At 42.1% G+C, this 13,826-nt stretch overlaps 1 protein-coding gene across 1 annotated transcript in view; it reads right to left on the reverse strand.

The window, feature by feature from the left end:
• The window catches only part of LOC311014498 (uncharacterized protein), a 68,097-nt gene extending 60,007 nt beyond the window's left edge, over positions 1 to 8,090 (reverse strand). Inside the window, exons 1-2 of the mRNA XM_084011131.1 lie at positions 7,854 to 8,090; positions 1,112 to 1,233 (exon numbers count right to left, since the gene is read on the reverse strand). Coding sequence (XP_083867257.1) covers positions 1,112 to 1,233; positions 7,854 to 7,911 — 180 coding nt within the window. The 5' untranslated portion in view covers positions 7,912 to 8,090. The remainder of the gene's footprint in view (positions 1 to 1,111; positions 1,234 to 7,853) is intronic.
• Positions 8,091 to 13,826: the final 5,736 nt, after the last annotated feature.

A 13,826-nucleotide genomic window follows, 5' to 3' on the forward strand; every position in this document is an offset into this window, starting at 1 on the left:
GAAGAGCAATGTTGATAATTATCTGTGGATTCATGACCACAATAGAACCTTTTAATGTCATTTGAGCCATTGTTCACATTTTAAAACATGTATTTGTGTTTGAAATGCACCGATACCACTGTTTTAATTTAAACATGTTTGTGCATCAGGTTACTGTTGAAGCTTATTAGGCTCAACTGATGAGAGGTCAACATCACGTTGCCGTCGTGGTATCAATGTTGCATCCGAGTAGTTTTATGAGTACGAGTACAAGTATCTGAGCACATATCGACCAGATATCCGATACTGGTATCTGTATTCCTAAGTACTCTGGCTTCACTTACAGAATATTATATGCTATGATACACAGTGCTTTTAACCAGAGTTGGTGGTACCATAATGGGATTATTAGGCTGCTCTATGAGGTAGTTGAACAGTGACATTATGTATAAATTAACATCTGTCTATGCAAACTAAAATGCTCCCGAAGAGTATTTTCATGTCATATGATATAAAAACTCATCGGTGTGCAGAAAAGGTTTAATAATTATGTGGAAACTGGCAGCTGTTGAATTTACATTCTCACACCTTTTCGCTTAAATTTTAATTTTGACTTTCTATGTTTGGGAAAATACAGTGGTAATTATACATTTTTACTGGCAGCAGCAGCAATTCGATGGTTTTCATGAGCAGCAATAAGCACCGACGGAACGGAAAGAGCCACCTACAGAAGCGTACATTTCACCGAGGAAGAGGAGTGTAAATTGATCTTTTGGGAGGTGCAGTTCAAAGAGGCCACATGAGTGAGCGCTGCATCTATACAACTACTGGTTCAAGGAGTGATACGGATGCTAATGAGCCATTTTGCAGTAAGTGACAGGTGTCTGGTGCGTGATGGCTTCCCAGATTCCTCTCATCGCTCTCAGCTGTGTGCGTTGTTCATTGTTAGCAACCCTCGTTAAAACTAATTGGTATTGCTATTTGAAAGGTAGCTCATTACCTTGAGGCAAACGCAGCAAACATTTATTTACAGTTAGAAGTCCAACACAGACCGTTTTCCTCCTTCACATTCTGACAAACGGCTGCCCGGATGGCAAATATCAAGGTTCGCTACGTGGAACGGCTTTCTTACCTTCTGGATCCACGTGGACAGACACGCGTGATGGGCAAGTAAATTCTTGCAGTCACAGAAATTCCTCAGTGGGTCACTGGCTTGAAGTTCAACATCCCTGCATATAAAGCACTCTGACGTCTCTGTAGAAGAAGAGGACAAGATGGAGGTCAGGGAAGGCTTAGCAGCGATTTCACATTGCATCAAATGTTCATTCATCGCTGGCCAGGAAACCGTTAATTGACGGTGGATTTATCACCGTTGGGAGTGGTGTTTTCTATAGTTGCTTTACGGAGCTTTCCAAATATTCCCACCTACACAGAAACTTATTTCCTGTAAAAGCATTCAACACACACTGTACGGCTCCCTCGAGCTTCACACCTTTACTGTGTTCCCGGTGGGAGTGTGGCAAAGTGAGTCTGGGCTGTAAAAGGTAATTGCAGCAGGTTGACTTTCATGACAAGACAATGAACATAACGGTGCAGAGGTGCGACTAACAATGGAAAACAAAATTTACTTTTCTATTATTATTTTCAACTTCTAGTTTGCTCTTTTGCTACTTTTGACAATGTATGATTTATGCTCAGAATTGTGTTGCTTTTTCTTTTTAACGTTAACTCCGTAGAAAACTTGATACCGAAATATACCCACTTTCCAAAATATTGCCTTATATTAGACACACAAAAATATCTTTAAATAATAATTAGTCCTACAAGATCATTTAAAAAATGGGCTCCTCCAGGTGTCAGTGAGAGAGAGAGAGAGAGAGAGAGAGAGAGAGAGAGAGAGAGAGAGAGAGAGAGAGAGAGAGAGAGAGAGAGAGAGAGAGCACTCACACAGAGCTATTTAACCATTATTTATACAGGTAATCTCATTAAGACCCTGGCTCTCATTCACAAGAGAGACCTGCTTTGAACATATCACAAAAATATGAACATACGGTAAAAACATTTCCAGACTTACAGACTTAACAATACATAGCACAATGCAAGTTAAAGTGCCAAGTAGAAGCAGTAACTAGAACTTGCAGAATGTATTGAAGCATGACGTACAGTGAGATTGTTTGTCAGGGTGAAAAGAAGAATCGGGAGTTGCTAATTGTTAACGTCAACACGTTGTTTGCTGCGCCCACCACTAACAACAGCTGCTTTGAAGTCACAGCTGAAACAACGCCTAATATATTGCAGCAAAATGATCCATCCCGATTCAATTAGGAGTGGACATAAAAGGTGAGCCGAGGAATACATCATGCGCTCGCTGGCAGACGTGTGGTCCTCGCCCAAGGCTGGGGTAGCCTCAGAAACCAGCCTCTCTGATTTAAGAGAAAACTTTGCCAGTATCCCCGTTAGTGATGATTCTCAAACAGGAGCTTTGAAGCTACATATTGGACAGTAGCTCGGAGCCAGATTTGTTGGTTTCATCCCCATAAAAACAGTGTGAGACAGAAGTGAGGGCTAGCTGTCATCTGTGCGTTCGCCTGAATGGGGGATAAACTGCTGCCTCAGAAGCTCCTGTCTCTTTTGGGCCCCTCATAGAACAGGATCGCTTCGGGTGAAAATCTATCTTTGGATGAAAAATCTTTTAATCAAAGGGTGGGTTTTTAATGTAGCCCATCAGATTCTGTGTAAGCAGATTTTATTACTGACCAGGCATATATCTCACCTCACATTAATGTCTCTGAGACGAGCTGGGAAATAGAAAAAAAAAACAGATCAACTTTATTTTCCTCAACAACCATTTGGGTTAGAAGTATAATATATCTGGCATTTTGGAGATAAATGTGTGGTATCTGGGTATCACCACCTTAACCTCCCTGTTACTGACACCAGCCACCTGGCCCAGAATGGAAATCACTGCAGTGAGGCGCTTCCCGAATACTACTGGGTGTCAAAATTCATACAGCATGTTTGCTCCCTTTTGGTCTTTCTGTCAAACAACATATCAAGTTTAGTTGGCTTTCACTCACTCAAAATGACGTTGTGTGTGTAGGAGAGAAAATAATGGAGCCATGCAGAGACATACATATAGAGGATGACAGTATAGCTAACAGGCACTCTTCGTGTTTCAACAGCCTGACCGAAAAATATTTCCAAAGTGACTGTGATGGCAGGTTCACCAATTATACCCACAAGTCCTTTTTAAAATTTCATTCCCCCGAATCTGTACTGCTTTTACGATCATTATGGCAAGCCCCGAGGCACTTCTGGAGCTAAAGCACAGATGCACTTGCTGAGAAAATAACTAGAAAACAACAATACAACACAGATGTAAACATGCGGCGACACGTCTGCGTGATCCGTGACACCCATAATTAACTGTCAGTGGCGTCGGTGTTCGGCAGCGCTTCACATGAAGGTGAGTGCTCGACAAACTGGCTGAAGTCACCCTCAACGCACGCTTTAACAGCTAACAAAACTTCCTCCGTGCAGCAGAGCAGCAGCAGAGCAGCAGCAGAGCAGCAGCAGAGCAGCAGCGGCAGCAGCTCCAGGCTGTGTAGTTACCATGCAGGCTGATGATGCACTAAAACAAAGTTTGTCAGTTGGAGACGGCGATATCCCACCATCACAGAGGAGAATGGAACAACGCGACCTCTATCAAGAGCTCTGTTTAGACTACTTGGCTGTCTGAACATGGCTTCAGTGGTGGGCGTCTATCACTGATGTTTTTCTTTCCCTGCTGCACGATTTCAATCACATGAATCATATGAGTGAAATTGATAAAAGCCATAATGGTCAAACTGTTATTTGATGTGTTATTTGAGGCGCTTCAAACACTGTACAGTACACGATACAGTAAACAAATGGGGAAAATGCCAGATTGAGATCATTTAATTGTCCGTTGCGTTGCTAACGACCTCATTAACAAAAGAATGATGGGAAATCAGCATGGTCTGGGCAAGGCACCGCCTGTGTGACAGCCATCTGGCTACAATGGGGGGTGGGGCTGAGTGGGGGTTGGGGGACTGGTAAGTTAACACCACGGCCATCACGACTTCCAAGCCCAGGCCTAGAGCACCTCTATATGGAAGCAGTTATGAGTGTTTCTGCTCACCAATGAGGATTCAACTTTTGTTTTTCTGCTCATTGATTTGAACGGTAATGAGATTCAAGTCACACAATGGGATTATAATGTAAACTGAATATCTTTTGATATTTAAACTGATATGAATAAGGGAAAAGCATATAAGGTATATTGGCTCAAAAGGGGATTCACTGCATTTATAGCAGGTTACTTTAATGACACACCTGCAGCACATCTATAATCATATAGTAAGACGATATATTTCATATTGGACCCATAGAAGACAATTAGTCCTACCTGGCCAAAAACTATAATATTATTGACAAAAAGATGCTGTTTTAGTGTTGCAGAATGCAAATAAGAGCACGTGATCTCTACAAAACCCGATGTCTTCAAGACCTTCAAATGGGGGAAAGTGATGATTTTGGTCTGCAGTGAATCAAACTACAACAATCAGACACAACGCAGATTCATTCACTTCCACAAGCTGCATTCATGCAGATTGTGGGTTACTCATCTAATTATTAATGATGGGCCTATGTTTGATATATTTTCATATTGTTACAGTGTGTATCCAAAGACCTTGTGACAGAGACTACAGAAATAAATAATATTTCCCCTATTTGCAGAGCTCATAAATCAAAGGGACAAACTTTTAATGTCATCCTTAATTAGACCCTCCTTAGATCTTTCAGACCTCTGAATGTTTCAGAAGCTCTGAATGTGTAAAATCAGTGGATTGTTTTTTTTTTGTGTGTGAGTTTCTTTGACAGTGGGATTATTTCTGCAGTGTTGCATACTATTATCACCATTGCAAAACAAGGTGAGCCAAGTCATTTTAATAGCATGTACCAGTGTCAGTGCCAGTCACCAACCTATAGAATTTTGACCTGGTGTCACTGAGGCAAAACCAGACCAGCACGGACAAAGAAAGAATCATATTACAGTTATTATCTCTCACATTTGGAACAAAGATAGTAAAACAAGATTATATTGCACAATATATGAAATACAATCATAATAAATTATAATTGGTCTGCTGCTTCCTCCCCGTCACTGCAAGTATTAACAAATACTTTATTTTATTGTATCACAGAGACATCTGTGTCAAAGGAAAACAAGTTTGAAAGGGACAGCAGGGTTCTGTCCCTACCCAGAGACTACTGAAGCGTCCCTACCCAGAGACTACTGACCTGTCTCTACCCAGACACTACTGTCCCGTCCCTACCCAGAGACTACTGACCCGTCTACCCAGAGACTACTGACCCGTCCCTACCCAGAGACTACTGACCCGTCCCTACACAGAGACTACTGACCCGTCCCTACCCAGGGACTACTGACCTGTCTCTACCCAGAGACTACTGACCCGTCCCTACGAAGAGACTACTGACCTGTCCATACCCAGAGACTACTGACCCGTCTCTACCCAGAGACTACTGACCTGTCCATACCCAGAGACTACTGACCCGTCTCTACCCAGAGACTACTGACCCGTCCCTACCCAGAGACTACTGAACCGTCTCTACCCAGAGAGTACAGACCCGTCTCTACCCGGAGACTACTGACCTGTCCATACCCAGAGACTACTGACCCGTCGCTACCCAGAGACTACTGAACCGTCTCTACCCAGAGAGTACAGACCCGTTTCTACCCAGAGACTACTGACCCGTCCCTACCCAGAGATTACTGACATGTCCCTACCCAGAGACTACTGATGCGTCCCTACCAGGAGACTACTGACCTGTCCCTACCCAGAGACTACTGACCTGTCTCTACCCAGAGACTACTGACCCGTCCCTACCCAGAGTCTACTGACCTGTCCATACCCAGAGACTACTGACCCGTCCCTACCCAGAGACTACTGACCTGTCCATACCCAGAGACTACTGACCCGTCTCTACCCAGAGAGTACAGACCCGTCTCTACCCAGAGACTACTGACCCGTCTCTACCCAAAGACTACTGACCTGTCCCTACCCAGAGACTACTGATGCGTCCCTACCAGGAGACTACTGACCTGTCCCTACCCAGAGACTACTGACCTGTCCCTACCCAGAGACTGACCTGTCCCTCCCCAGAGACTACTGACCTGTCCCTACCCAGAAACTACTGACGCGTCCCTACCCAGAGACTACTGACCTGTCCCTACCCAGAGACTGACCCGTCCCTACCCAGAGACTACTGACCTGTCCCTACCCAGAGACTACTGACCCGTCCATACCCAGAGACTACTGACCTGTCCATACCCAGAGACTACTGACCCGTCCCTACCCAGAGAGTACTGACCCGTCCCTACCCAGAGAGTACTGACCTGTCCATACCCAGAGACTACTGACCTGTCCCTACCCAGAGACTGACCCGTTCCTACCCAGAGACTACTGACCTGTCCCTACCCAGAGACTACTGACCTGTCCATACCCAGAGACTACTAACCTGTCTCTACCCAGAGACTACTGACCTGTCCCTACCCAGAGACTGACCCGTTCCTACCCAGAGACTACTGACCTGTCCCTACCCAGAGACTGACCCGTCCCTACCCAGAGACTACTGACCTGTCCATACCCAGAGACTACTGACCCGTCCCTACCCAGAGACTACTGACCCGTCCCTACCCAGAGACTACTGACCCCTCCCTACCCAGAGACTACTGACCCGTCCCTACCCAGAGACTACTGACCCCTCCCTACCCAGAGACTACTGACCTGTCCCTACCAATAATCAATGTCAGTTGAGCAATAACATGATGCACAGCAGACTCTAGGACATTTTTTCTGGAACATGTTTTGAAGTTCCATGAAGTTATGAACATTTGCAGATGCCTTGAAACAAATATTAACGTCCAGGGGTTTATAGATTGATTCAAATTATAGAATTGGTGTAAATAGATGCCACATTTACATTTAACAAGCTTGCTTCCCCAAACAAAAGACACCAAAGAGAAGTAAATCTGCCTACACGTGTGTTAACTCAGCAGAGATAACATTAAATGAGAAATGTTGATCGAGAGGAGAATACATATTTCATTAAGCAAGACTGAAAGCCTGAGAGCCTTACGGTATTGTGTTTCATTCGATTTTGAATTATCTAGTGCCACAATTAATGTTTTCCTTTCTATTAACAAAGATATTTACAACATAAATTGGTGCTTAAAAATTCACCAGAATGCAGGAAATAAAGTGTTTGAATCTGAAACATTTCCTGGAGGACGACTCCGCTGTGCTCGGGTCTCCAGCTGGCTGCTTTTTTCACCAAGCCGGACATTTTATGCACTAGTGGAAAACCCTCATGAACATTTAGTGTTTAGGCTACACAACTGACCTGGGTCTGTTGACTCATGTCCATGTAAATGGTTGTAAGATATACATTTTCGCATAATCTTTGCATATATTAGCTTATTCACTTCTACCAGTACTAGTGGATCATACTACTAATGTCTACATGCAAAAACATTTTTTGGAAGTTCTAATTTGACCATTTTCTAAAATTTTAAACTACAGAAACGACTTCACAGCGACATCACACTCTCCTAGGAGAGGGAGAACTCTGTGCTGAAAGTAAGAACTATAAAGGAACGATCCCGTGATGCTTGATAGTCTTTAGCCCTGGTCTCATCTGGTGGTAATATCTAACTGAAAGAGAAAGTAAACATCACCAGATTTTAAAGAGTAATACTAGTTCTACTCCTAATGTATAAGAGTGTTCATTATGAAGTGGAAAGTAACACTTTAGGACAGTATACATACCGATGAATACACTTCTGCATGACTGTGCTGGAGACAGTGGTTGGTACTCACTGCCCATTATTCACTTTTTGTTGTGGCTCAGAGACGACTTCTTCCGCCCGCTGAGTACCTCCAGAGAGAAGCTGTTCCCTTAACTTCCTGTCAACATTCCTCTGTTTTCTCTCGCTGCCGTTATGTGGACATTAAGAGGCAGATCAATACGTCAGAACGGCACTGTACACTCACCGTCAGCTGATCGCTGGCTGTTTTTGTTTTTTAAGGAAGTTGTGAAAACGGCCAGCCAATGAGAGCTGCACACTGGGACATGTCAGGACAGGAAGCTAAAAAAAGGGGAGGGGGGGATAAAAACTTTCCGGTGAACTCTAGTGCAGCCTCTGTCAAGACTGTCTCAAACCAGATGTTGTCAGTGTGAACGTGATGATGGTAAAAGGCCACAAATGTAGATTCCTGTTCAGCGACACGCACGGTTTTGTTTAGGGGGAAAGAGTAGAAGGTTGGCACGATGTCACAGTGAAGGAGGAGCAGGGAAGAGATGGCTTTCTTATAAACAACACACCACCATGCATGCTCACTGCTTGGAAATGACTAATACATCTTGGAATTTCCCCACGCATCGTTCTGCACATCAACCGACAAGAAGTATGTGACGAAAGTAACAGTTGTTTTATTTGTGTCCGCTCAGCAGCCTTCATTGTCTGGTCTCCAAAGTGAACCTGCTGTAGAACTCCAATAATATATTATTAGTTGGTATTCACAGTGTAAGATAACTTATTAAGCTTAAAGATTCTTAATGTTAAAATTGTACTTATATAGGTTCAGTACCTGAATTGACCAAAAGTTGTAAATAAAATACATACATATCATGTTTTTGTGTATCGTTTATAAAAATGAAAAAGTTTACTCAGTGTCAGGTGACTTAATTATAATACTTGTCTTTATTAGCACAATAGCATTAAACCCAAAAACAAAGTAAAAGAAAAGGATATAAAATAGTATATTAAATCCAAAATGTAAGACTTTCTATATGTATAGAAAAGAGCTCAAGGGTGGTAGCTTGCACTCAGTAAGTCCAGTTAAGCCATTTCCCTGAGACTGGTAGGGTTTAACGTGTGCGTTCTCAAAGCACTCTCTTAAAAGTAAAACATGCTATTAAAATATACCAAGAATAAAGGCGTTGTTTGTCCAACTATGTTTTCCCAAACAAACAGTTATCTTGGCACAAAACAAAAACAAACGTCCAACTATATTTTTATGTATAGTGCTGTACTATAACACTGGCCCAACCCTGCAGTAGAAGGCCAATGCTGTTTCTCTTTATACATGAATCATCAGGTGGTGAGAACTCTGGCTTTCTGCCTGGGACAAGCAGCTTTAGCTTTACTATCTAAGCACTAAATCGTGTACACGGTAATCATGTGCATATTTAAGACCTTTCTTTACTTGTTTTTATTTCATACAGATGCAAAATGTAAAGAGTTCTACGTCTTCTCTGAGCAAAAACACCTTGGAGAAGTTGTAAGTATGGGATCGGTCCACACTCTGTCTAATTAAATGGCACGTCTCCTGCTTTTCATGAAGAGCACTTATTAAAACAAGCATTCACATCCAATCCACTAGATAAATGACTTAACACCAAGTGCCATGAAGCCCATTAAATTGCTTCTTTAGAGATGGATCGCGTCCAAACACACAATCAAAGGATTTGACTGGGATTATCTCAGATTAGAAACACTCAGGGACAAATGAGGAGATGACAGGATATCATACATTGAAAGGATAAATTAGCAGTCACATACCAGACCAAATTTGTGATGGGTGTTAGGGAATAAAGAGCGGGGGGAAAGATTGAGTGCTAAAAAGCAAGGAACAGCTCTTCAGTTTTTAGTAAGCCCAATGATACATGGCCAATGTAAACCACAGTAAAAGCTTTTCCCTCTCCCTTTAAACCCCCTGCCATCTAAATAAAGTCCACATCAGGGAGAGAATCAACCACCAAAGACTGAGAAATGGACACAAAGTAACTAGTGAGAGATGAATCTTTTAGTTTATGACCCGATAGTGTTACTGTGAAGAACACGTGCTTTCAGTTCATTTTCAAGTTCACTCTCAAGTCACACAAACAGTTTCAAGTGGATTTGAAGTCACTGATCAAAGTGGAACTACATATAAGAAATGCAACCCGTGCATCAGAGACATCTTGGGAACAAAATAATAGTGTTATTATGATATTATTATGATGCTAAAATTGAACCCTGTAGGTTTTTTATTGTGTCACTGAAATTAGTTTAAGCTTTTCTTCGATCAAAATTGTATTTCAGTCGCATGGAAGATAAAAATTGATTACTGTGGGCTTTTAGGCCTTCGGCAATTCCTTTTAAAAATGCAGCTCCACAGAATTTACAACAAACCAAACCATTTTTAACTAAACATATGCCAATTGTGAGCTTAAATTAAAAATCGAATGTAAAATAGCTTCTTTCTTGCACGGTAGAATCTTTTTTAGTTCCGTTCTAATTTGAATATTTCAAAGTAAAGTAAAGCAGGCCGGGTGCTGATAAAACACTTTTCAGGAGGATAAATAATGTAGGCAGTGGTTAATGTTAGCATGTACTTCTTTGCATATTTTAAAACCAATGAGGCCATCCGTTCAATCACATTAAAATAAGGCTTTCGCTTTCTCACAGACAGCAATAAAAAGGTATTTTGGAGGGTTTTGCGCATTAAAGAAATGTGACCTTTGAACTCAACATAATCTTCTCTTTCATGGGCTCACTTGTCAGGCTCTCTTCCCTTTGTGCTTGGACTACGTGGCATGGACAGTGGGAAGCAATACCATACCTGCAGCGCCTTTTGAAAGCTGAAAAGCTCAGTTCATCTGCTCTTTGATGTGTTTCACAGTCATTAATGATGAATGATGTGACTTACAGGTTGTCTTTGTGCAGGATTCACTGGAGTTTCTCCACCGCAGACGGAAGGTTTATAAGTTCACCGACTATCTGCTAAACTCTGGCTCGATATTTGGATGTTTTAACTTTCATGAATTATTACTAGAGAATAATTGGTGCATCTGATGCAGAACAATGCTACAACTATCCATCCATCGTACCGCGTATATGTAGGGTCGCGGGGGGGCTGGACCGATCCCAGCTGTCATTGGGCGAAGGCAGGGTTCAACCTGGACAGGACGCCAGTCCATCACAGGGCAGACATGTAGAGACAGACAACCATTCACACTCACATTCTAATGCTACAACTACAACAATTATATGTATTAATATAATTAGTCATCATTTACCAGAATTATCCCACAGTTCATTGGTAAATAAGTATTGCACCGTACACATTTAGAGAATAAACCTCTTATTACATTTTTCAAAGATGGACTTTTGTGTAAGAACATCAAAAATTGAATGATTATTCAGCTACTGTGAATATTTGTACATTTTTCAAATGAAGATAAATTGTTTTCAGACATCTGTGGAAACGGTGTCCAAGCTGTTTGTGTGTACATCTTTCCTTTGGCAGAAGCGGAGATATTTGAGGGCCAGCGTTGCCATAGACACACTGTCACCTTCCATGGTGCGTTTTGAGTGGAGTGTGTCATACTGTGTACGAACATTAGCTGTGTTTAAAATTGTCAAGCAACTTTAAAGGGAACTTATGAAATGTAACAAAAAATATATGCACATTAGTCCCGTTTCCATGGTTTGAAGCGTGTAAACTAGCTGTCTTTGCCAACCTATTATAGGTAAACGGACCTGCATTAACATGCCGCTTTCCTAGTCGACCGAGCTGCTGTACACTACAAGCCTACATTCACCCATTCACACATATTAACACAATGATGGCAGTGGCATGCAAGGTGCCACCTGCCCATCACAAATCTAATCTAGTCTAACTAAATATGGCACATTCACGCACCAATGGCACAGCCTTTGGGAACAATTTGTGTTTCAGTATCTTGCCCAAGGACGCTACGGCATGCTGGGGAGTCGGGATCGAACCACTGACCTGCCGATTGGAGGATGACTCTCTCTACCTCTGAGCCCCAAGTCTCAGGAATAAGTAATCCTCAACACTACTTATATTACACTGTGACTCGTATCACAACAAAGAGACGTAAGGAGAAATCAAAGATGGGGCTTAGTTACGGCTAATGTTAGCCTCTAAGCTGGTTAACTTCCTGTGTGGCCATTGGAACAATAGTGACATCATCAACCATTTCTCCAGCCCACCCATTTCCCCCCCCCCCCCCCCCCGAGAAAATGAAATGACTGAACCATTATTGTAAGATCCCTCGACAACAATTATATAGGGGACTGCTGTAAAATAAAACAGATTTTTTTTTTTCTTTTTTTGTGAATTACAGTTTTGACCAAATAAACGCACAAGCAAAAACAAACAACGTAGATATATATGTATACTTATTTGTTATTGAAAATAACTTTAAATAAACAAACACATATACACACTGTACTCTCAGTGGAGTACTGAATGCCTTTGATCATTCCACTTGATCACAGCTTTAAGATGTCAGCTGCGTTTGAGATAGGGAGAATTTGTCATTGGCTGCTGCCAACTTCCTCTCTGTCATCCAATTTTACTGCCTTGATTTACAGCAGAAGCTGACAATTTGAGTGTGAACGAGGGCGTTTCACAGACACATAACTCCATATCTAACACCTTCTCATAAACAATAAACTGCTGAAGTTATTTTGTTCTTGTCTCATCCTGCACTATTAACAAGGCTCCATTAACAAGCGCGGCGGGGAACAAATTCTGATCTTTTGGATTATTCACTGAAGCTCTGCTTGGGAGCAAAAACAAAGTTATTGTCACAAAGTTCTGAAGCGAGGTCAGATGTTCAAGGTTGCAACACAGTTTAAATATTCAGACTTGTCCGTGTAAAGCTTCGGGAGGCAAGGCATTTTCACTCCATTAGCGAAGGGACAAGCATAATTATGAAAATGAGATAAGGGAGAATCAAAATGACCTGATTGAAAAAAAAAAAAAAAGAAAAAAAAAAAAGTCCTCCAGTGCAGAACTTAGTTTGATTGATTCAGAGCAGATGAGCCCAAGGCTCCACTGTTGGCAGCCCAGGGTTCATGCTGTAATGATAGCTTTATAATTAAGATTAAAGACCACAGAGCACAGACAAGACACTCGAGTGGTGTTGCGGGCTTCTCCGATGACACTGGGAATAATTGAGGAGAAGTATCTACAATCCCCACCTCCCCAAAGACTAGGAGACTGGGTATCACTATACGCAAACACTGGATGAGACTGACAATTGGATCGAGGTTGATATATCAAAATCGCTGAATTCTTTCTGACGGCGTGATAACTCACAATCCCCATGTCGCTTGCAGATGTACCAAAAAAATAAAGAGCGTGATTTATGTATTACTGTATTGTATAATTTTTTTTTTAAATTGAAGCAAAAGGCATGTGTTAAACAGCAGATTATGTGTGATTATGATGATTCACTCTTTACATGGGGCAGATTGGAGAGCCATCTGGGCAGCAGCTATGACTGAGACAGACCGACTTGTGTTACTAATGAGTTGGACGGCATGAAAAGAACAATCACACTCTCCACTACTTTCTCCTTCTATATTTGAGGAGACGGGGAAACTTTTGGGCCAGCGTTTCAGACGCTCCACGAGGAAAATCATGCGAGTGCGTCGGAGTAAGAGAAATCTCCCCACGTAGACATCCTTTGTTAAATAACATTTTCAGTCAGTCGTCTGCTTTTCAGTGTCTCACCACAGCTTGTCAGGGTTCATGTTCAAAGTGGCCATCATTTCTCACCTTCGCTGACATCCCCTATCTGATGAGGGTGAAGTCGAGTCGCTTAGATGACTAATAATCATATCAAAGGTGCCATGTCAAGCAGCAGATTTAAATAAAAGGGTTTGGGGGAGCATTTGCATGCGTCTGTATGCCTGAGCTAAGAGGCTAATGTCATAAAGT

The sequence above is a fragment of the Eutrigla gurnardus genome, assembly GCF_963514095.1.
Source record: "Eutrigla gurnardus genome assembly, chromosome: 6".
NCBI classification, from domain to species: domain Eukaryota; kingdom Metazoa; phylum Chordata; class Actinopteri; order Perciformes; family Triglidae; genus Eutrigla; species Eutrigla gurnardus.